The 22915-nt window shown below is 50.6% G+C and overlaps 1 protein-coding gene across 2 annotated transcripts in view; it reads right to left on the reverse strand.

Moving 5' to 3' along the window:
• The window catches only part of LOC137420685 (H(+)/Cl(-) exchange transporter 5), a 146141-nt gene extending 130844 nt beyond the window's left edge, over positions 1 to 15297 (reverse strand). Inside the window, exons 1-2 of one of the 2 annotated variants that reach the window (XM_078773362.1) lie at positions 15256 to 15297; positions 14851 to 15096 (exon numbers count right to left, since the gene is read on the reverse strand). In XM_078773362.1, coding sequence (XP_078629488.1) covers positions 14851 to 14998 — 148 coding nt within the window. In that variant the 5' untranslated portion in view covers positions 14999 to 15096; positions 15256 to 15297. Of the gene's footprint in view, positions 1 to 14850 lie in introns of both variants that reach the window. The other variant, XM_078773413.1, reaches the window with a different exon arrangement.
• Between the last annotated feature and the right edge of the window lie 7618 nt (positions 15298 to 22915).

The following is a 22915-nucleotide window of genomic DNA, read 5'->3' on the forward strand; positions in this document are numbered from 1 at the left end:
CAGGGTGAATGAAGTCAGGGTGAGTGCAGAACACACACACACACACACACACACACACACACACACACACACACACACACACACACACACACACACACACACACACACACACACACACACACACACACACACACACACACACACACACACACACACACACACACACACACACACACACACACACACACAATTCAGGGATAACAAGCGTTACGCCTCGGTCCCCCGTCGTTGAATTGATGCGAGTTGACAAGGTGGAAGACGCAAGGTGGCCATCTTGGATTTTGACGTGGCGACCCAATTTTCAATAGGGTTCTTCCTTATGCCTAGGTACACCCACACACCAGATTAGAAGTTGGTACTTCGCTTATTTTTCAAGATATTCCGCTCACAAGATTGAGACATACATGGCGGCGGCCATCTTGGATTTTGACGTGGCGACCCAATTTTCAATAGCGTTCTTCCGTATGCCTAGATACACCCACACACCAGATTAGAAGTTGGTAATTCGCTTATTTTTCAAGATATTCCGCTCACAAGATTGAGACATACATGGCGGCGGCCATCTTGGATTTTGACGTGGTGACCCAATTTTCAATAGGGTTCTTCCTTATGCCTAGATACACCCACACACCAGATTAGAAGTTGGTACTTCGCTTATTTTTCAAGATATTCCGCTCACAAGGTTCAGACATACATGGCGTCAGACATACATGGCGGCGGCCATCTTGGATTTTGACGTGGGTTGCACCCACACACCAAATTAGAATTCGGTCCTTCGCTTATGCACGTGTCAAGTAGTAGATTTGTTATTGCCTAAAGTTCAGTTATAGACGTTAGGCGTAATGTGTTATGATTTAAATGTTGTCTAGAAATGCTATTTTCATAAAGTAAATAAAGGGTTTTTGCTTCGTTTTAGTTTTGGATGAGGGAAGGCTTAAAATGAGGTCATGCTGAACAAACTGTATACGTGTGCTTTTTTCGAGGCTGGTCGTAAAACCACGCCCACATGCGCTTGTTTTTTTGCGTAATGCAAGTAGAATGACATGAACCTATCGTTAACTATATATATTTTGTTTTAATCTCAGCAAACGCATGACTCTGTATAAACATGCTTTGGATTACTCATGTACACAAACCCATAAAATATATGGGTTTGTTTGGCTAAGCATACACTCTTCTCTTTGTGAGTTACAGTTCTGTTTTCTCGGAGCCCAGAAAAACAATTGATAAGGACGGGCTGACTCCCCCGAATGATAACGGTGGGAGGAACCTCTCCCAGTGTTGTTTGTTCCCTCGGAGATTTCCTGATAAAACGTGTCCCTATATAAATGGACTGGGAATCAATGTGTTTTCAGGAAGGCTTGACTTGGCATGTTCTTGCTGTAGATTGCTGTAGACGTCGGTCTCCTCCGGATCCGTATAAGTTGGTTATTAATAAAGCTGCGCCATTCCAGGCTATTGTGGACTTCTTTTGCAAACGAAGAGCTGATTCTTCACAGATGGTACCAGGAGTGGGGTGTCAACAGACGCGGAGGACGGGAAACGGAGCCCGAGGGACAAGAGGAAGGCTGACCTGAGGCCGGCGCCGGCACGTTGATTTGACTAAAGGTGGGAGTTGTTTTATATCAGAGGGCTATTATTCCAAATTCGTACCTTCCTCCCTCGCGCGGGTTCAGTCTCCTTGTCTTCCCCGCTGTCTGCACTCGAACAGAAATTGTAAGTAGAGGCTCATTTAGGCCTCAGAATGACGTAGCTTTGTTAAAGCCAGGATAAAACAAGTAAGGATACAAGTAAGGACTTAACAGTAAGCTTAAAGTTACAGTTAGCACCAGGAGGGGAAAATGAGGTCGGACAGCCATATAGGTTGAAACCAGGTGGCCAAGATTTTTCCAGGAAGGAACAGCCCAGAGACAAGATGGGGTATGCCATTGCATGCCAGGGAACGAAGGGCTGTGGCTAAACTTAGATAGAAAGCCATAGGAACATAGACGGCCAAAGGGACATGGCCAGGAAGGGTGAAATGCGTAGGTACCAGGTAGGTTTGACAAGAAGGTAGTGACAACTACGAGGTCAAGCCAGGAAGCTCTAGACTAAGTTCTAGACAAGAGGTCCAGATAAAGCAGGCCAGGATCTGGTGGACAAGAGAAAATAAATAAGCTCACAGGAAATGGGCCAGGTGGCCACAGGGTGAGAAGGACAGGTTAGGTTTTGAAATATTGAAAATTGAAGCAGGAGCTGCATTGTAGGAATTTGAAGCTTCAGAGCCAAAGGAAGCAAGTTCAGGAAGCAAAGTTCAGGACAAAACAATTAAGGAGGTAGTTAAGCAAGCAAATCAGCGGCTAATGCCGCTCGTCCATAATCCGGACCAAGACCCCGCGAAAGGGGAGGTAGCCACCATGCCCCCACCCCCCCAAGACCTGAGCTCAGTCCCAGGGCTCTAGGCAACACCCCAACACCCCGCCCTGCCTTCCCCTTTTTTTCACCTCAACCAACCCCCGTCCAAACCCGTCCCAAAAATCCTTTTCCTTGAATGAGAGACGTAACATGAATGAGGAATGAATGTATATTGGGATGTTAATTGACGTGTGTGTCTGGCCAATGTGTTTGTCTGTGTGTCATGTGCAAAGCAGAGGGTTTCGGTGTGAAACTTTGTAAGCGATCTGCTCGACTTGGGGGAAATTCAGGCCGGGAATGTCCATTTTAACGTCTATCCGAGAGAACAGGCGAGGTCCTGAACTGAGTCCGGATTTTCATCTGTTTGGGAGTTGTTTGGGAAGCGAATTGATATAAATCGGGTCAGGAAAGCACCCGGAGTGCCCTTGTCGATTTACTGTTGATATGAAGCGGTTTCTTGGAGATGGTTGCAGAATTCGAATCAATATGTGTGTTTTACTTGAATTGAAGAGTTCATTCAATGGCAGATATTGTGGATTGTATGTGTGGGATGTATCGCTGAGGCAGCTCACCTTTGAAATTGGTGTCATATAGTGCATTTTGGGGTCGGGTGCGATGAGGTTGCTCAGAGTGCCGGCGATAACTCGCCCACTCTCAGAGGAAGTGTGTGCCCAAATGCATTGTGGGTCATTTCGACTTTGCTGGATGTCGGACGTTCACATGTCAGTATCTTGTCAGAATCTTCTTCTTCATGTCATGTCCTTCATCCTTCATCTTCTTGTCAGAATTAGACATGAGTCATGAGCCATGTCGGAATAGTGGCCGGCTGCGACATATATGCCAGGCAATGTCACAGGACGAATACGTTATTTAAGATGGATTTATAAGATGGATAGATGGATGGATTTATTTAAGATGGCTAAAATAAACGATTTCAAGACAGAGTAATTAATTTCCGGAGTCAAGTTCCAACAGGAAGTCTTGTTCATACAGTAAGGTACAGTGCGGAGTGGCGGCTGGAAGATGCATCGAGGCATTTGTGTTGATCGATGCGGACACAGATTTAGTATGCTGGTAAGGTTGTTATTAAAACACATATGGGTCTGAGGGCAGATAATGTGGGACAAGCTGCCTCACGGGCGCTGCAGGGAGAGTATTTGGAAATTCAATAATTTGAGCAGAAATGTCACGTTTTCAACAGAACGCTGATCCGAGGAAGGAGGACGGTTGAGGTTTCAACTGTCGGTATGTGGTGTGGCTTGTGCCAAGGTGTGGGCGCGAGGAGGTGCGTTGATGAAGCGTTGTGCGAACGAGGAAGGATGTGCGAAAGGTGTGCACCAGGTAGAGAGGTGCTGCATTGTAGAGCACGTACGGAAGTCCCTGGACGGATTGTGACGGTTGTTGGATTCGTAGGAGCTAGCATTTTGCGATGTAGAGCCTCAATAAGGGTCATTTGTCTGTCTGGATGTGGTTCCTGCAGGGAATGACGCCGGACTTGTATTATTTGCGGAAAAATAAAGCGCTGGTTACCCCAATTCGAAGTTTGACCTTTTAAAGTTTAGTTGACCTTTGTTCGAGATATGCAAGGGAAAGGTCAGAGGTAATTCACTAACCTTGGAAGAACGACAGGCGGAGTCAGTCTACAGGGTGTTGCTTTAACGACAGGATATATAGGACTTAAATCTGGAGAATATCGGGACATTATATTGTGGGTAAAACCAAAATCATGTACATAATTAGTGGACAGAGAATATCGAGTTTTTTGTTGTTGTGGAAGCGTCAGTCAGGTACAGTACGCTTGGAATTTAATTTAACCGGGTCGAGTACAGTGACGTGTTCGATCGAGCTGTGGGGATTTGAGATGGATTTGAGTCACGTTAAATGGAGGCAGGTCCAGGGGTTTTGGTCCAGCCTGCAAGGAGTCCAGGGGCTTGTTTTAGGGCTGGGTCGCCAAAAATGGGATGCTGTGCCCATCTGGATGTAAAAATTATCCATCAAGGACGGGGAATAATGTGCAGTGTGATTGGGTAAGAGGTAAAGGCCATGAAACACCAACCCCATGAGGAACGAAATAAATGGAGAGATGTTGGGATCACATGATGGTTGGGATTGAAGAACAACCTACTGGGATTTCAAACCTGTGTTTGGGTCTGGGGCAACTGGGTGATGGGCAACAGTGTATGAGTGAGTAATTATGATCTGTTTAAGTGTAAGAGGCGGTGGAGAAGAAAGGGGTGATGAAAAGTTATTTGTTTTAGTGTGAAGTAGGTTGGTTGCTTATTTGTCACAGTAAGATGAGAGTTGTGTTTTTAAGCTTGGTCTTTGAATGAATTGTTGATTGGAAAAGTGATTTTTGATCGCTGATCCGATCTGGTTTTGAATTGTTGATTTAATTTTGAATTGATTGGAGGTAATAAGGATTTGTGTTGATTTCCTGATTTGAGTTCATCTGGAAACGAAGACAGATGGGATTAATGTGTATATCAGGAACAATTTGGAAAAGAAAGGATATATGACATTACTAAAATATAACCAAGCAATTGAGAGTTCTTGGGTTAATGGGATATAAATAAATGCATCTACAAGTTGATGGTTTATAAAAATTTAGGTCTGGATGATACTTAAACGATGAACAATGTTGGCAATATACAAAGAATGTGACTTGTTTTTTGGGGGGAAAACATGTGGTTTAAATTTGGTTGGCTAAGTTTTAAAGATGGAGATGTTTCGCAGAACTCTTATGATTATTTACATGAGTGGTGGACTATTCCATGGCGAAGCATTTTTCAGTTTTTATGATTAAGGTTTAAGGTCTTTATGATCTGTTTTAGTGTATTTTTCAAAGGAGAGGGTTTTGGTCAATGATGATGCCAAGATTCCGGATGTGGATACTGGGAAACCATCGATGTTGGGGGGAATGAAGATTAATTCAGATTTAGCGTAGTTAAGTTCGAGGAAGCTGATCTGAAGCTAGAATTTTATTTCAGTTAGGCAGTTTGTCAGGATAGAGTGGGTGGTGGTGGAGCACGATTTGGTGGAGATGAAAAAGCTGGATGTCATCGGTGAAGCAGTGGAATTGGAGACCATGGTGCATTGGCTATGGTGCATGACGGATTAAGTGACCAAGGGGGGATAGGTACAGGACGAAGAGGAGGGGGCCAAGAACTGAACCTTGGGGGACACCTTAAGGGGGAGTGAATTGTGGTGATTAAGCTGTTGTAGATGCTGTCAATTTTGCTTTGGATGAATGGTCCAGGAAGGAAGGAGGGTGCAGGTGGCACCAGGTGTGAGTGCACAGGTGTGCACCAACAGGTGTGTGGAGCAAGGTGGTGGTATCCAGGGAGCTGAGGAGTTTGTTCACGTTGCAGAGTTTGTTTAGTTTGTTTATTGTAGAGAAGAGTGCTTTTGGGATTCCGGAGCCAGAGTGGATAATTTGAGGGTAGTAGGTGGAGTAGAGGACATCTTTGCAGTGCTGTAGGTGGTCCATGTGAAGCTTGGGAGTGAACTGATTTGGGTTTAATAGGCACAAGCTGGTCTAAACAGGGTGAGGAGGATGGTGTGATTGATGATGTCAAAGGAGGCGTTGAGGTGAGGAGGATGAAAATGTTGAGGTTGCCGGCATCAGAGGAGAGAAAAGGTCGCTGGTGATTTTGAGGAGAGCAGTTTCAGTACTGTGGCTGGAGCAGAATCCGGATTGGGATGTTTCATACAGGTTATTGGCAGAGTGGTGATGTTTGAGTTGAGTGGCCACAGCACGTTCCAAAAACTTTTGACAGAAAGGGTAGGTTGGAGATGGGTCTGAAGTTATTTAGGGTGTCAGGGTTTAGTCCAGGGTTTTTCCAGAATGGGGGTGAAGTTTCACGAGTTTTTGGGGAAATCGGTATGTGAAGCTGGATTAAGTTGGAACTACTGGATGAGCCATGGAGATGGATTGGGTTTTGTTGTTGGTTGTCTGGGAGTTCGGTTGTTGCATTGCCAAAGGTTTCTGTGTGGTGGACACACTGGTTGGCTGTTGTCTTGTGTGACGTGGATGGAGATGTATGTGGCTGCGTGTGGCTGCCTGGAGGGGAAGGCGGCTACAGTGGTTGATATTGGTTGTGGGTTGTCCGGGGTGCTTCGATTTGCATAAAGGGTGAAGATTGGGATATTACATTATTTTAAGTAAGTATTGGTATGAGTAATTAGTGGTCATGAGTATTAGTTATGAGTAAGTGATTATTTTAGTAAACTTACATGTTTCGCTGTGTTGTTGATCTGGGGACAAGCTAGTTTGATGGGTACCCTGGGGTCTTCGGCGTGTCTATGTGTTTGGCTGTCTGTCACACCGGACTCTTGAATGGGTTTTCATGAGACGAATTTCAGACATAACAGTGAGAATCTATTTTGAGCGAATCACAGTGGGTGAGGAAAACATTGTGTGTGACCAGACACCAGAACTGACCAGAATTGAAATTGGAAGTAGACCAGGTTATTTCTATTATTTGTTTATTCGTGAAAATAAATAAATAATAGGGGGAGGTTCATGGAGGTTAATGGTGGTTTGTTTGTATTAATCGAGGTTAATGGTGGTTTGTGTTTGTGTTAATGGAGGTTAAAGGTGGTTGGTTTGTGGTAATTCTAGTTGAAACTCTCACTGAAGTAATTTTCGTTTATTTTTATTTTTTGATTCGATTTGAGAGTTGAGATGATTGATTTTTTATTAATTTTATAATTTTATTTTTATTGATGTTGGAAACAGGTAATGGGATGCTGAGAAAAGGATGGAATTTAATTTGAATTGGACTGGATTAAATGGGATTGAATTTAAAAATTGAATATTGAATAAAATTGGATCCACTTGAAAAAAAAGTGGATTAGGAAATTGGAGACCTGTAGACCAGGCGCTCCCAGGAGACTTGTGGACCAGGTGTTCCACCAGAGGAAAAAGACCAGGTGTTCGTGGAGCACTTCACCTGCAAGAACGCCTTGGAACCAAGGTGGAAGGGACCAGTCCAGGTGTTGCTGACTACACCAACGGCAGTCTTTTGCGAGGGCAAGACTTCGTGGATCCACGCCACGCACTGTAAGTTGGCCATACAAGCACCAGACACCACACCCCCAGAACACAGTAAGGATGGGCCTAATCATAGGTACAATACTATTGATAGCGACAGCAGCTAGGGGAAACTCCGATTCCAATAGATGCGAAAACGAAACCCGACACCTCACCGTAACATGGGGACAAAGAGTATCACTACCATGTTTCGAACAGAGAGCCCTGCACACAAATTGGGTGAACATAAATTGGCTAGCACTGTCGGCAGGGCCTGGACGCGTTGGCATGATACTACAAAAGCAACGAGAGTTCCGGGAAGACGGGCAAGCTAGCATTAAGACCTTGGCCCAACCAGGATACCAATGGGGAACCCCTGATTTTAAGCTACAAACACGCACACGCCTAGGGAAAGACATGACCATGCAGGTCCGGTGCAGCGTCTGGACCCCTGGCGCGGCCGGTGGCGAAAGGAACTACATACCATGCATCGAATACATACTCACGCCACAACCCCAGAATAAGGCCCCAAAGAAGGGTGAAAACACATATTGGAAAGTGGCCAGGGAGGTGGCAACAATTAAAAATAGGACACACCGCTGGTCGTGCATGCGCTTTCCCCAAGCAGGCACCACAGGAATACACATGATAGTGCTACCTCTGTCCCTCAATGACCTCTGCTCACAACCTATCGATTCCCCATGTTTAGTCACCACGCTGGAAAGAGAAGGGGTTGACAACGGCAAGAGTTGCAATCGACAATTTAATTATCGCCCGTCAATGATTGCCCATGTGGCCGAGAGGCCTGCCCCCGTCTGGGTCAAACCACAGAAAGGGAGGGTCTGCCTCCAGGGTTCCGGCCACTTGCGTATGGGAGAATCAGAATGCGCCTACACTCTCCCCGGAAAGCTGGGACAAGGGAGCTCGGGGATTACATTACGAATAGTACTGCAAGATAAACACAACCACAACATAACGACTATAACATTCTCTAGGGGGGTTAGTAGGATTAATGGGGCGGTAAAGGGACTCCAGTGCTTATCCACCCACCTGGTCCCACCCCATGGGACAATGTTTATATGCGGCGACAAGGCTTACCCCTATTTACCAAATAATTGGGGGGGCACATGTTATCTGGGTTCAGTCCTTCCTGACGTTGAGATACTGGATGAGCTAGACCCAAAGTCCTTGGACAGGCGTTATAAGAGGTCAGTCATGAACGAAGATGGAACCACTAAACTACACGGGAGTCTATGGGAAAAGGTGTTTGGTTTCTTCTTCCCAGGAGCGGGCACAGTCATGGATAGTTTCCGGATAGATAAATTGGCTTTGGCCCTAGAAAAGGTGGCAAACGACACCGCTACGGCTCATGACATACTATTGGACACGGTGATTCACATGCGTACAATGGTGATGCAGAATCGGGTGGCTTTGGACATGCTCTTGGCAGAGAAAGGAGGGGTATGCGGAATTATAGAGGGAAAATGTTGCACTTACATACCCGATCCATCTGAAGGAGTGTCAGCCGCAATAGTGAGACTAAGGGAAACTAGCCACGCCCTGACGATCGATCGGATCGCGCGCGAAAATTCTTATACATTTAGCTGGCTCACTGACTGGTTCCAGGGATGGACGGGCACCATAGTGAAGTGGTTATTGACCGCACTGGCTGTGATAATCGGGGTAGTAATTTGGGGGGCACTAATGAAATCTCTAGTCCTCCTCTGTATGAGAAAGTATTTTACAGGATGGAAAGTGAAAAAGCCGCCGACAACGACTATGGTTCTGACCACAGAGGCCGTCGACCTGAACGGGTCCTTCAACAAGGCAGACGTGACCGGCGCTCCAGAAAATTGTATTGAATTTTGTGACGACTGTGATACTTGTGTGGATCCCATGTGGGAACTGGCTGCTGCCTGTAACGGTGTATGTGATGACTGTGATACTTGTGCTATAAACCCCTTGCGTGTACTGGCTAACGCTGCTTATGTATTACAAGCGGACAGCTGCACGCCCCCTTCCGACCCAACTATGGATCTGATTGCGACACTGGGTCTGGCGGTCGAGGGACCCGACGTGGATATCCTAGACCCGCAAGCCGACCAGGCGCCCATGGGAGACTTTGACATAAAGGAAGTCCCTCTCTTTTCTTCAAATGTTTCGGATCTCTTTGATCCAAATGTTTCGGATCTCTTTGATCCACATGTTGCGGATCTCTTTGCTTCAAGTGATTCGGATTCGGATTTTTACGCTCTGTACCCTGACCAGGAAATTGAGACACAAGATACTGACGACATTTTGTATTCCCCAGAACAGCAACACGTGAGGGACCTCATGGGCATGACCGTTGATTAACTTCGAAGATCTGCAAGGACTGCGTCTGCAAAGGGTGGGGGGAGCCAGTTCCGCAGGGGAAGTGATGCACCCTCTGGCGGAGCAGAACCTCATCTGGACCAGACGTCTTCGTTGTGGATCCGAAACGTTAATGAACTTTCATGTTTTGAGCCCTCAGGCTCCGAGCACGCACCACACGACACGTTCGCCAAATGCACGGGCGAGGCGCTTTGGGCGCACGATATGCCCTTGGGAGATACCCGCATTACACAATTATTTTTTTAATACCCGCATTACGCAATTATTTTTCAATAAAGCCCGATGTGGCACGTTGTCTCTTAAGATACTTTGTCTCGACGAGACAAGAGGAAGGAATGTCAAGTAGTAGATTTGTTATTGCCTAAAGTTCAGTTATAGACGTTAGGCGTAATGTGTTATGATTTAAATGTTGTCTAGAAATGCTATTTTCATAAAGTAAATAAAGGGTTTTTGCTTCGTTTTAGTTTTGGATGAGGGAAGGCTTAAAATGAGGTCATGCTGAACAAACTGTATACGTGTGCTTTTTTCGAGGCTGGTCGTAAAACCACGCCCACATGCGCTTGTTTTTTTGCGTAATGCAAGTAGAATGACATGAACCTATCGTTAACTATATATATTTTGTTTTAATCTCAGCAAACGCATGACTCTGTATAAACATGCTTTGGATTACTCATGTACACAAACCCATAAAATATATGGGTTTGTTTGGCTAAGCATACACTCTTCTCTTTGTGAGTTACAGTTCTGTTTTCTCGGAGCCCAGAAAAACAATTGATAAGGACGGGCTGACTCCCCCGAATGATAACGGTGGGAGGAACCTCTCCCAGTGTTGTTTGTTCCCTCGGAGATTTCCTGATAAAACGTGTCCCTATATAAATGGACTGGGAATCAATGTGTTTTCAGGAAGGCTTGACTTGGCATGTTCTTGCTGTAGATTGCTGTAGACGTCGGTCTCCTCCGGATCCGTATAAGTTGGTTATTAATAAAGCTGCGCCATTCCAGGCTATTGTGGACTTCTTTTGCAAACGAAGAGCTGATTCTTCACACACGCACGGACGCACGCACGTTCGCACGGCCCCATATTCAGGGATATTAAAGTGCATGCAAATATTCAAGATAAATCGCCAAATAGTTGAGCTGATTGAGAAAGCAATGGATCTATGAAATACCACACTAATCCTGCAGCACAAGGAGACAGCCTTTCCCCTCCTGTTTTGCCTGGCCCTGGACCCACTCAGTAACCTCATTAATGGGCAAAGGCATACACCCATTTACAAATGGGCAAATGGGCAAAGGCCATTAATGGGCATTAATGGGCATACACCCGAATATCCAATAACAGAACGATCAAAGAAACAAGTACAAAGAAACAAGAAAGGTGACAGACACATCGACTGTATATGGATGATTTAAAACTTTTTGCACCAAACAACGTAAAATTGGCATTTGAAATGAGTGAAACGGTTCTCTGACGACAAACAAATGGAAGATGGCCTGGATAAGTGTACAAAGTGCACATTCGTGCAAGGTAGACAAAAAAAATGAACATAAAATTCGACCTATATACAACAAAACAGGAGCTAGACAACAAAGCATCTTACAAATACCTTGGAGTAGAAGAGGACCACCAAATTTGTCACAAAAATGCACAAAACAATTACCAAGGAATACCTGTGTAGAATGAGGCTGATCCTGAAAATATACACGACATGACCAAAAGTATGTGGACACCCAAACATCGAACATCTCATTCCAAAATCATGGGCATTAATATGGAGTTGCCCCCCCCCCCTCCCCCCTCTTTGCTGCTATAACAGCCTCCACTCTTCTGGGAAGGCTTTCCACAAGATATTGGAACATTGCTGCGGGGATTTGCTTCCATTCAGCCACAAGATCATTAGTGAGGTCGGGCACTGATGTTGGGCGATTAGGCCTGGCTCGCATTCGGCATTGTAATTCATCCCAAAGGTTTTTTTTTTTGGTTTTTTTTGTATACTGAATCGAGGCTCGTGAAAGTTCGATGGGGTTGAGGTCAGGGTTCTGTGCAGGTCAGTCAAGTTCTTCCACACCGATCTCGACAAACCATTTCTGTATGGACTTCGCTTTGTGCATAGGGGCATTGTCATGCTGAAACAGGAAAAGACCTTCCCCAAACTGTTGCCACAAAGTTGGAAGCACACAATCGTCTAGAATGTCATTGTATGTTGTAGTGTTAAGATTTCCCTTCACTGGAACGAAGGGGCCGAGCCCGAACCATGAAAAACAGCCCCAGACCATTATTCCTCCTCCACCAAACTTTACAGATGGCAATATGGATTTGGGCAGGTAGCGTTCTCCTGGCATCCTCCAAACCCAGATTCGTCCGTCAGAATGTCAGATGGTGAAGTGTGATTCAACACTCCAAAGAACGCGTTTTCACTGTTCCAGAGTCCAATGGCGGCGAGCTTTACACCACTCCCACCGACGCTTGGCATTGCGCATTGTGATCTCAGGCTTGTGTGCGGCTGCTTGGCCATGGAAACCCATTTCATGAAGCTCATGACGAACAGTTGTTGTGCTGACGTTGCTTCCAGTGGCAGTTTGGAATTTGGGAGGGAGTGCTGCAACCAAGGACAGACGATTTTTAAGTGCTACGCAATTCAGAACTCGGCAGTCCCATTCTGCGAGCTTGTGTGGTCCACCACCTTTCGGCTGAGCTGTTGTTGTTTCTAGACATTTCCACTTCACAATAACAGCACTTGCAGTTGACCGGGGCAGCTCTAGCAGGGCAGAAATTTGACGAACTGACTTGTTGGAAAGGTGGCATCCTATGACGGTACCACGTTGAAAGTCACTGAGCTCTTCAGTACAGCCCATTCTACTGCCAATGTTTGTCTATGGAGATTGCATGGCTGTGTGCTCGATATATATACCTGTCAGCAATGGGTGTGGCTGAAACAGCCAAATCCACTAATTATAAGGGGTGTCCGCATACTTTTAGTCATGTAGTGTACCTCACCCCAAGGAACAAAATCAAAGTCATAAACCAACTAGCAGCACCAGTGTGCCAGTACAGCTGCGGTACAGTAAAGTGGCCACAAGTAGATATCAAAAACCAAGTCATCAAAACAAGAAAGCTCCTCACAATTCACAAAATGTTCAACAAAAATCAGTGTGTGTGGGGGCCGACGGGAGCGCGTGGGGGCCGGCGGGAGCGCGTGGGGGCCGGCGGGAGCGCGTGGGGGCCGGCGGGAGCGCGTGGGGGCCGGCGGGAGCGCGTGGGGGCCGACGGGAGCGCGTGGGGGCCGACGGGAGCGCGTGGGGGCCGACGGGAACGCGTGGGGGCCGACGGGAGCGCGTGGGGGCCGACGGGAGCGCGTGGGGGCCGGCGGGAGCGCGTGGGGGCCGGCGGGAGCGCGTGGGGGCCGGCGGGAGCGCGTGGGGGCCGGCGGGAGCGCGTGGGGGCCGACGGGAGCGCGTGGGGGCCGACGGGAGCGCGTGGGGGCCGACGGGAGCGCGTGGGGGCCGACGGGAGCGCGTGGGGGCCGACGGGAACGCGTGGGGGCCGACGGGAGCGCGTGGGGGCCGACGGGAGCGCGTGGGGGCCGACGGGAGCGCGTGGGGGCCGACGGGAGCGCGTGGGGGTCGACGGGAGCGCGAGGGGGCCGCCGGGAGCGCTTGGGGGCCATGGAGCGAGCGAGCGGGCGGGTTGTGCGTCTGCGCGAGCGGGCGGGCTGTGCGTCTGCGCGAGCGGGCGGGCTGTGCGTCTGCGCGAGCGGGCGGGCTGTGCGTCTGCGCGAGCGGGCGGGCTGTGCGTCTGCGCGAGCGGGCGGGCTGTGCGTCTGCGCGAGCGGGCGGGCTGTGCGTCTGCGCGAGCGGGTGGGCTGTGCGTCTGCGCGAGCGGGCGGGCTGTGCGTCTGCGCGAGCGGGCGGGCTGTGCGTCCGAGTGAGCGAGCGAGCTGTGCGTCCGAGTGAGCTGTGCGTCCGAGTGAGCTGTGCGTCCGAGTGAGCTGTGCGTCCGAGTGAGCTGTGCGTCCGAGTGAGCTGTGCGTCCGAGTGAGCTGTGCGTCCGAGTGAGCTGTGCGTCCGAGTGAGCTGTGCGTCCGAGTGAGCTGTGCGTCCGAGTGAGCTGTGCGTCCGAGTGAGCTGTGCGTCCGAGTGAGCTGTGCGTCCGAGTGAGCTGTGCGTCCGAGTGAGCTGTGCGTCCGAGTGAGCTGTGCGTCCGAGTGAGCTGTGCGTCCGAGTGAGCTGTGCGTCCGAGTGAGCTGTGCGTCCGAGTGAGCTGTGCGTCCGAGTGAGTTGTGCGTCCGAGTGAGTTGTGCGTCTGAGTGAGTTGTGCGTCTGAGTGAGTTGTGCGTCTGAGGGAGTTGTGCGTCTGAGGGAGTTGTGCGTCTGAGCGAGTTGTGCGTCTGAGTGAGTTGTGCGTCTGAGCGAGTTGTGCGTCTGAGTGAGTTGTGCGTCTGAGTGAGTTATGCGTCTGAGTGAGTGAGTGAGTGAGTTGTGCGTCTGAGTGAGTGAGTGAGTTGTGCGTCTGAGTGAGTGAGAGTTGTGCGTCTGAGTGAGTGAGTGAGTTGTGCGTCTGAGTGAGTGAGTTGTGCATCTGAGTGAGTGAGTGAGTTGTGCGTCTGAGTGAGTTGTGCAGCTGAGTGAGTGAGTTGTGCGTCTGAGTGAGTGAGTGAGTTGTGCATCTGAGTGAGTGAGAGTTGTGCGTCTGAGTGAGTGAGTGAGTTAGTTGTGCGTCCGAGTGAGTGAGTTGTGCGTCTGAGTGAGTGAGTTGTGCGTCTGAGTGAGTGAGTGAGTTAGTTGTGCGTCCGAGTGAGTGAGTTGTGCGTCTGAGTGAGTGAGTTGTGCGTCTGAGTGAGTGAGTGAGTTGTGCGTCTGACTCTGAGTGAGTGAGTGAGTGAGTGTGAGTTGTGCGTCTGAGTGAGCGAGTTGTGCGTCTGAGAGGAGTGTGAGTGAGTGATGGAATGTTTGAGGGTGTGTGCAGGTACCTGCTTGTGTTTTTTCAGTGGGATTGAAAGATGAATGCATTAATGAAGGATTAAATTGAAAGAGTAAAAATGAAAAACAACCTCGTCTTGGAATGCCGTCGTCCATAATATCTTCGTCATTGTGTGGAGGAAACTCCAGCGAAGCCCCCAAGACGTCAATCAATTCCTCGTCGCTGCTCGCCAGGCTCCCGTAGCCATTCCCGAGGTTTTCGGTAATTCTCGCGGCCATCCGACGAGGATTGGGACGAGAATCGCGTCTCCTGAAGGTTTTCCAAGGGTAGATGTTGCAGTTACTCCCGTGGAAAGGACGCGATTTTCTCAAAATATCTGTGGGATCAGCGAACGTCCATTCCACAGACTAACACGGGCATCGACTCCCGGGAGTTACAATAACAGCACCAGTAACAGTTACACGGATGGGCCTCAACTGCCGGCACGAACACTGCCCGACACGACCGAATGGGCCTCCTCACTCACGATACATACCGGAAGTCTTTTTCTTTACTAGTCACGTGTCTCTTTACGTATGAACGTACATACGTCACTACGTGCCACGAGCGTGCTTTGTCGGCGTAACGAGGATGTTAAAACAAATCCCTTGCCCTTTACCTCTCGCCCAAAAGACCCAAAAGACCCAATGGCCTTTACCGGACCCAAAGGACCCAGAGGAACCAAAATACCCCAAAGACTAAAAAGACCTAAAAGACTGAAAAGACCCAATGGACCCCAAAAGACCGTGAGGACCCCAAAGACCCTTAAAGACCCCGAAAACCCAAGATAACCAAAAGACCCAGGGGACCCAAAATACCCAGAGGACTAACAATACCCACGACCCTACCCTCCTCCCCCTCCACCATCCCTTACAATCCCCTATCAACTGTCATCCTGTAGCTAACAATACCCATGACCCTACCACCTCCCCCTTCCACCAACCTCTCACAGGATGGTGGAGGGGGAGGGGGAGGGTCGTGGGTATTGTTAGCGACAGGATGACAGTTGATAGGGGATTGTGAGGGGTGGTGGATGGGGAAGGGGGTAGGGTCGTGGGTATTGGTAGCTACAGGATGACAGTTCATAGGGGATTATGAGGGATGGTGGAGGGGGAGGGGGGTAGGGTCGTGGGTATTGTTAGCGACAGGATGACAGTTGATAGGGGATTGTGAGGGGTGGTGGAGGGGGAAGGGGGTAGGGTCGTGGGTATTGTTAGCGACAGGATGACAGTTGATAGGGGATTGTGAGGGGTGGTGGATGGGGAAGGGGGTAGGGTCGTGGGTATTGGTAGCTACAGGATGACAGTTCATAGGGGATTATGAGGGATGGTGGAGGGGGAGGGGGGTAGGGTCGTGGGTATTGTTAGCGACAGGATGACAGTTGATAGGGGATTGTGAGGGGTGGTGGATGGGGAAGGGGGTAGGGTCGTGGGTATTGGTAGCTACAGGATGACACAGTTCATAGGGGATTATGAGGGATGGTGGAGGGGGAGGGGGGTAGGGTCGTGGGTATTGTTAGCGACAGCATGACAGTTGATCGGGGATTGTGAGGGGTGGTGGAGGGGGAAAGGGGTAGGGTCGTGGGTATTGTTAGCGACAGGATGACAGTTGATCGGGGATTGTGAGGGGTGGTGGAGGGGGAAAGGGGTAGGGTCGTGGGTATTGGTAGCTACAGGATGACAGATGATAGGGGATTGTGAGGGGTGGTGGAGGGGGAAGGGGGTAGGGTCGTGGGTATTGTTAGCGACAGGATGACAGTTGATAGGGGATTGTGAGGGGTGGTGGAGGGGGAAGGGGGTAGGGTCGTGGGTATTGTTAGCGACAGGATGACAGTTGATAGGGGATTGTGAGGGATGGTGGAGGGGGAGGGGGGTAGGGTCGTGGGTATTGTTAGCGACAGGATGACAGTTGATAGGGGATTGTGAGGGGTGGTGGAGGGGGAAGGGGGTAGGGTCGTGGGTATTGTTAGCGACAGGATGACAGTTGATAGGGGATTGTGAGGGATGGTGGAGGGGGAGGGGGGTAGGGTCGTGGGTATTGTTAGCTACAGGATGACAGTTGATAGGGGATTGTGAGGGATGGTGGAGGGGGAGGGGGGGGAGGGTCGTGGGTATTGTTAGCTACAGGATGACAGTTGATAGGGGATTGTGAGGGGTGGTGGAGGGGGAGGGGGGTAGGGTCGTGGGTATTGTTAGCTACAGGATGACAGTTGATAGGGGATTGTCAGGGGTGGTGGAGGGGGAAGGGGGTAGGGTCGTGGGTATTGTTAGCTACAGGATGACAGTTGATAGGGGATTGTGAGGGATGGTGGAGGGGGAGGGGGGTAGGGTCGTGGGTATTGTTAGCTACAGGATGACAGTTGATAGGGGATTGTCAGGGGTGGTGGAGGGGGAAGGGGGTAGGGTCGTGGGTATTGTTAGCTACAGGATGACAGTTGATAGGGGATTGTGAAGGGTGGTGGAGGGGGAAAGGGGTAGGGTCGTGGGTATTGTTAGCTACAGGATGACAGTTGATAGGGGATTGTGAGGGGTGGTGGAGGGGGAAGGGGGTAGGGTCGTGGGTATTGTTAGCTACAGGATGACAGTTGATAGGGGATTGTGAGGGGTGGTGGAGGGGGAAGGGGGTAGGGTCGTGGGTATTGTTAGCTACAGGATGACAGTTGATAGGGGATTGTGAAGGGTGGTGGAGGGGGAAGGGGGTAGGGTCGTGGGTATTGTTAGCTACAGGATGACAGTTGATAGGCGATTGTGAGGGGTGGTGGAGGGGGAAGGGGGTAGGGTCGTGGGTATTGTTAGCTACAGGGTGACAGTTGATAGGGGATTGTGAGGGCTGGTGGAGGGGGAGGAGGGGTAGTGTCGTGGGTATTGTTAGCTACAGGGTGACAGTTGATAGGGGATTGTGAGGGGTGGTGGAGGGGGAAGGGGGTAGCGTCGTGGGTATTGTTAGCTACAGGATGACAGTTGATAGGCGATTGTGAGGGGTGGTGGAGGGGGAAGGGGGTAGGGTCGTGGGTATTGTTAGCTACAGGATGACAGTTGATAGGGGATTGTGAGGGGTGGTGGAGGGGGAAGGGGGTAGGGTCATGGGTATTGTTAGCTACAGGATGACAGTTGATAGGGGATTGTGAGGGATGGTGGAGGGGGAAGGGGGTAGGGTCTGTTGTGAAAATCAACCAGATCCACAACTTGTCCCATCGGTAGGTTTAATCTCAATTAGATCTTTGACATCATCCTGTAAAATACAATCATGCAATAGATATGGGGATCTTGGTATCATACTGAGCTGAGCGACATACTGGACCGATAATAATAGACAAAGCAAGCTAGTCTAGCATATATGTGCGAGTCTAGCATATACGTACCATTCAAGACTACATGTAAAGTAAATGTCACAGGTGTGGCTCCGCGTAGCGGACGTCCCAGCTTTTATAGACGCCCTTCAGTGGCTGAAGCGAGTAACTCTCCTGGGTTCAACTTTGGTATAATTTCACTACATTCTCCCCGCCGTTAGAACTATACTGCTGCTAGGCAGATCGTAAGCGTGCGTCAGCATTAATTGATTAGGGTACGTCATTCCATGTCAGTCGGTCCACCCATAGCGGTCGGGGCGAACTACCCTGCCAGCCCGCGTCCGGAAACTACCGGGTGCGGCGTCCCCAAGCCCGGAGTCCCCGTCGGAGTAGCCGCTGGAGGCAGGTGTCGGAGGGGGGACCTCAGAGCCTTCAGGCAGGGGTGTAGGTGACGACAGAGGTAACGGCAAAGGTTCCATAGAGGAAGCTTCGGTAGAGTCCATAGACTCGTAGATCGGTTCGTCGATATCCCTATAAGGGTCGATGACCCCACAAGGGGCGAGATGGCGTATGGAGACAGTGGACTCGCGTCCATCTGCCGTCAGCACACGAGCATGCTCGGGATTAGCCTGGAGTACCTGCACCTTATCCACAAAGGGGTCGTACTTGCTCGTGCGCACCGCTCGTTTGAGATAAGCCGGCCCCGGCTCAGCGAGCCAGCTGGGTAAAGATCGGTTACTACCCGAGCTTCTAGGGTGGTGGAACAGTCGTTCGTGAGGAGTCTGGTTGGTGGCCGTACATAGGAGAGCCCGGATCGAGTTCAGAGCCGCAGGTAGCGACCAAGCCCATTTATCGAGACCCCGGCCGAGGGTCCGGAGGCTTAGCGTGACGGCCCTCCATATAATCCCATTGAAGCATTCGATCTGCCCATTCACCTGGGGTCTGTACGGTGTGGTGTAACTCGAAGCAACATTATTTTGGAGCAAATAACCTCTCACCTCCTGCGACAGGAACACCGCACCCCGATCGGTATGCACGTAGGCCGGATACCCAAACATAGAAAACAAATTCTGCAGGCACCGTATGACCGTGGCAGCCGTCATATCCCCGCACGTATAAGCAAAGGGGAATCGCGAGTACTCATCAACGATAATGAGCAGATAACGAGAGTTGCTCGACACCGGCAGCGGTCCTTTGAAATCCATTGCCAATCTCTCCCACGGTCTAGTAGCCCTAACCAGCGACCCCATGGGAGGGTTGTAAAAACGCGGTTTGACCTCCGCACATATAGCGCAGTCACGGCAGATCCGGCGGATGTCCTCAACCGAGAACGGCAGATTACTACTACGCACAAAATGAGCGAAACGCATCACCCCTGGATGACACATAGTGTCGTGCAGAGTGCGCAGCCCCTCCAAAGTTACGATCCCCGTGCACGTAGCCGGCCTCGATAAGGCGTCGGCGACCAGGTTATCCTTCCCCGGGCGGTATTTGATGGTGTAGCAGAAGTCGGCGAGTTCGATACGCCAGCGAGTGATTTTCTCATTCTTAATACGTTGAGCATGTAAGGTGTCGTACATGAACGCAACGCTTTGTTGGTCCGTGATGATTTGGAAACATCGCCCGAGTAAGTACGGTCGCCACCGCCGAATCGACTCGACGATCGCGTACGCTTCCTTTTCGACAGACGAATGCCTCCGCTCAGCGGAGGTGAGAGTCCGCGAAAAGAAAGCCACCGGGCGCCCCCCTTGGGAGAGAGTCGCCGCTATCGCATGATCCGAGGCATCACTTTCTAATACGAAAGATTCGCTCTCGTCGATTGTCGCCACAGCGGCGCCAGTGATGTCGGCCTTAAGGCCCCCGAAGGCCGCCAAGGTGGCCGGGCTCATGGGGAACGTGTCGCAGGCCACGAGTGGGCGGAGCTTCACGGAGAAATTTTGCACCCACTTCGAATAGTGGGCGAACAGCCCGAGAGCACGCTTCAGCGAAGCTCGATCGCCGGGCGGGGCCATATCGAGCAAAGATCGCAGACGCTCCTTATCCGGAGAGACAGAGCCATGGGTCACGGTGTACCGCAGAAGATCTATCGTGCGTTGAGAGTAACGACACTTAGCCTCATTCATGGTTAGGCGATACCTATGCGCGACCTCGAGGAAGCGCCTCAGATTAGCATCGTGATGCTCCTGGTCATACCCACAAACCGTAAGATTGTCCAGATAGACAAAGACATCTGTCAAGTTCTCCTTAGTAACGAGGTCGTCCATAGCCCTCTGAAAACAGATGACCCCGTTCGTTACCCCAAAAGGTAATCGGGTGAACTGGTATAACCTTTGACCCGATTCAAAGGCGGTGTAGATGCGATCAGCCCTAGAGATGGGGATCTGATGATACGCACTACGCAGATCGAGAGTGCTGTAGACGAAGTACTGGGCCACCAGTCGTACTAGCGCGTCCATCCCCGGTAAGGGGTAGGCGTCCAGCTGTGTAAAGCGATTAACCGTCTGTGAGTAGTCGATTACCATGCGCCGGCGATGGGCCTCACTTCGCACCACTAAGACCTGGGCCCGCCACGGCGACCAGCTAGGGTTCGATAACAGCGTCCTTTAAGAGTTGGGCCGTTTCTTCCGCAATGAATTGCGCGTCCGCTCGTGAGTAGCGCCGCGATTTTACTGCTACAGGAGCGCAGTCAGTGGTCAGGTTGGGGAACAGCGAAAGAGGCTCAATTTCCATTTTCGCGAGTGCACACACAGCAAGCGTGTCCGTCCCACCGAATTCAATTTCCAAATGTCCATGTCGCTTATTGAAATTGTGTCCTAACAGGATGTCAGCACATAAGGCAGGCAAGACCATGAGATGTACATCGGAAAACATGCGTCCCTTTATCACAAGTTTTAATCGACATTCCCCCTTCGTGCTGAGCCGAAGTCCCTGGGAGGCCATGAAGATCCGTCGTGTCGTCCCGATGACCGGCCAACCATGTTGACGCACCAGCCGCTGATCGATGAAACTATCCGTAGATCCTGTGTCGATTAGGGCCCGTGCAAAAATGCCTTCGACCAAGAGCGGGATAATGGCCTGATCAAGGCCAGAAGATCCGGCAGGTATTGCGCCGTCCGAGCGAGAAGATCACGCCTCACGCGTGGATCCCACACCGGCTGCAGTTTTCCGGTCGTCGAAGGAGCCTCCGGAGGGCCCCCGTGCCAAACGCAGAGTTGGACGTGCCGATCCAAGAGCGTGTAGTTCGTACGAGCCGCCGTCAGATGGCGCTCGTGTCACGTGCGAAAGATCGCAGTCAACATGTGCTCGATCAAGAGCGTGTAGTTCGTACGAGCTGCCGTCAGAGGGCGCTCGTGTCACGTGCGAAAGATCGCAGTCAATTGTACTTTCACTGCCGTCAGATGGCGCATGCGCATGCACAATAGGAGGAGCTTTCAAAGCCGGAACTTTTTGTTTGTTTGAGGAAGGCGTTCGAACGCCAGTCAAGGTCGATCGCTCCGCGGCCGGTCGCGTTCGCGCCATTTGTTGTGGCGGCCCGATGTATCTCACCAAGGACATGCGTGCAGCCAGGGGCCCGGGAGGAGGAGGACAGCTCATCAAGGCCGGGTGAGGCGCCCCGCTCCGTGCTCGGTCTGCTGGCTCGGCGATAAGCCCGTTCAAGGTCGCGCGTGCTCGTGTGCCCCGCACGGCCTTCTTGCAGACTTTAGCAAAGTGTCCTTTCGTAGAACACAAATGGCATATGGCTCCCCGAGCCGGACACGCTGACCTGGGATGCTGCCGGTTGCACAGAAGTAACACGTCGCGTTCCGGTCAGGCCTGGGCCTGGCTGCTGTAGCTGCTGCTAGGCCGGAATCCGAGTCCACCTCGGGAGCGGCCAGGGGCTCGGCCGCAGTCGAGCCCGCACCCGTATCCTCGGCGGTAGCCCTCTCCAGTCGCGCGAGTTGAGTAGTCCCCGCAACGATCCGAGAGTGGTCATAAGCGGTGGATTGTTTCCGGGCCTCAGTGTAAACGTTGGCCACCCGCAGAGCCTCCGCGAACGTTAGGTCAGCTGTCTCCAAGAGCCTGAGTCTCAGATCTGTAGAGCTGATTCCAGAGATGAAAGCGTCTCGGACAAGATCGTCTTGGACTTGCTCGTGTGTCCGTACCTCTTGAGTACTGTCCGCGAGGAGGTGCCGCAGCTCCTGAGCGAAGCAGTCGATCGACTCGGTTGGCTGTTGACGTCGCGTGGCGAGCAGATGCCTGTTGTACACCACGCTCCGTTTCTTAATGTAAAGGCGCTTTAGTTCCGCCACGGCGGTATCGTACGTCGTACATCGAACGATGCTCCTGTAAACGTGGTGGGCGACTTTGGTCTGTAGCACAGACAGCTTCGTTTCAGCGGTGGGTACGGCATCCTGGGCGCCGAACTGGTTCTCCAGCGTTTTGAGCCAGTGAGTGAACACCGAGCCCGAATCCTCAGCTTGTGGGTCGGAGCCGAGTATCGGTACGTTGATCATCTTGTGTCCCGCCATTTCCGTAGATCTAATTGAGATTAAGTGTTGTGAAAATCAACCAGATCCACAACTTGTCCCATAGGTAGGTTTAATCTCAATTAGATATTTGACATCATCCTGTAAAATATACAATCATGCAATAGATATCACGATCTTGGTATCATACTGAGCGGACCGACAATAATAGACAAAGCAAGCTAGTCTAGCATATATGTGTGAGTCTAGCATGTACGTACCATTCAAGACTACATGTAAAGTAAATGTCACAGGAGTGGCTCCGCGTCGCGGACGTCCCAGGTTTTATAGACGCCCTTCAGTGGTTGAAGCGAGTAACTCTCCTGGGTTCAACTTTGGTATAATTTCACGACAGGGTCGTG

This window comes from Myxine glutinosa, chromosome 1 (genome assembly GCF_964187855.1).
Source record: "Myxine glutinosa chromosome 1, kmMyxGlut1.1, whole genome shotgun sequence".
In the NCBI taxonomy this organism is placed as follows: domain Eukaryota; kingdom Metazoa; phylum Chordata; class Myxini; order Myxiniformes; family Myxinidae; genus Myxine; species Myxine glutinosa.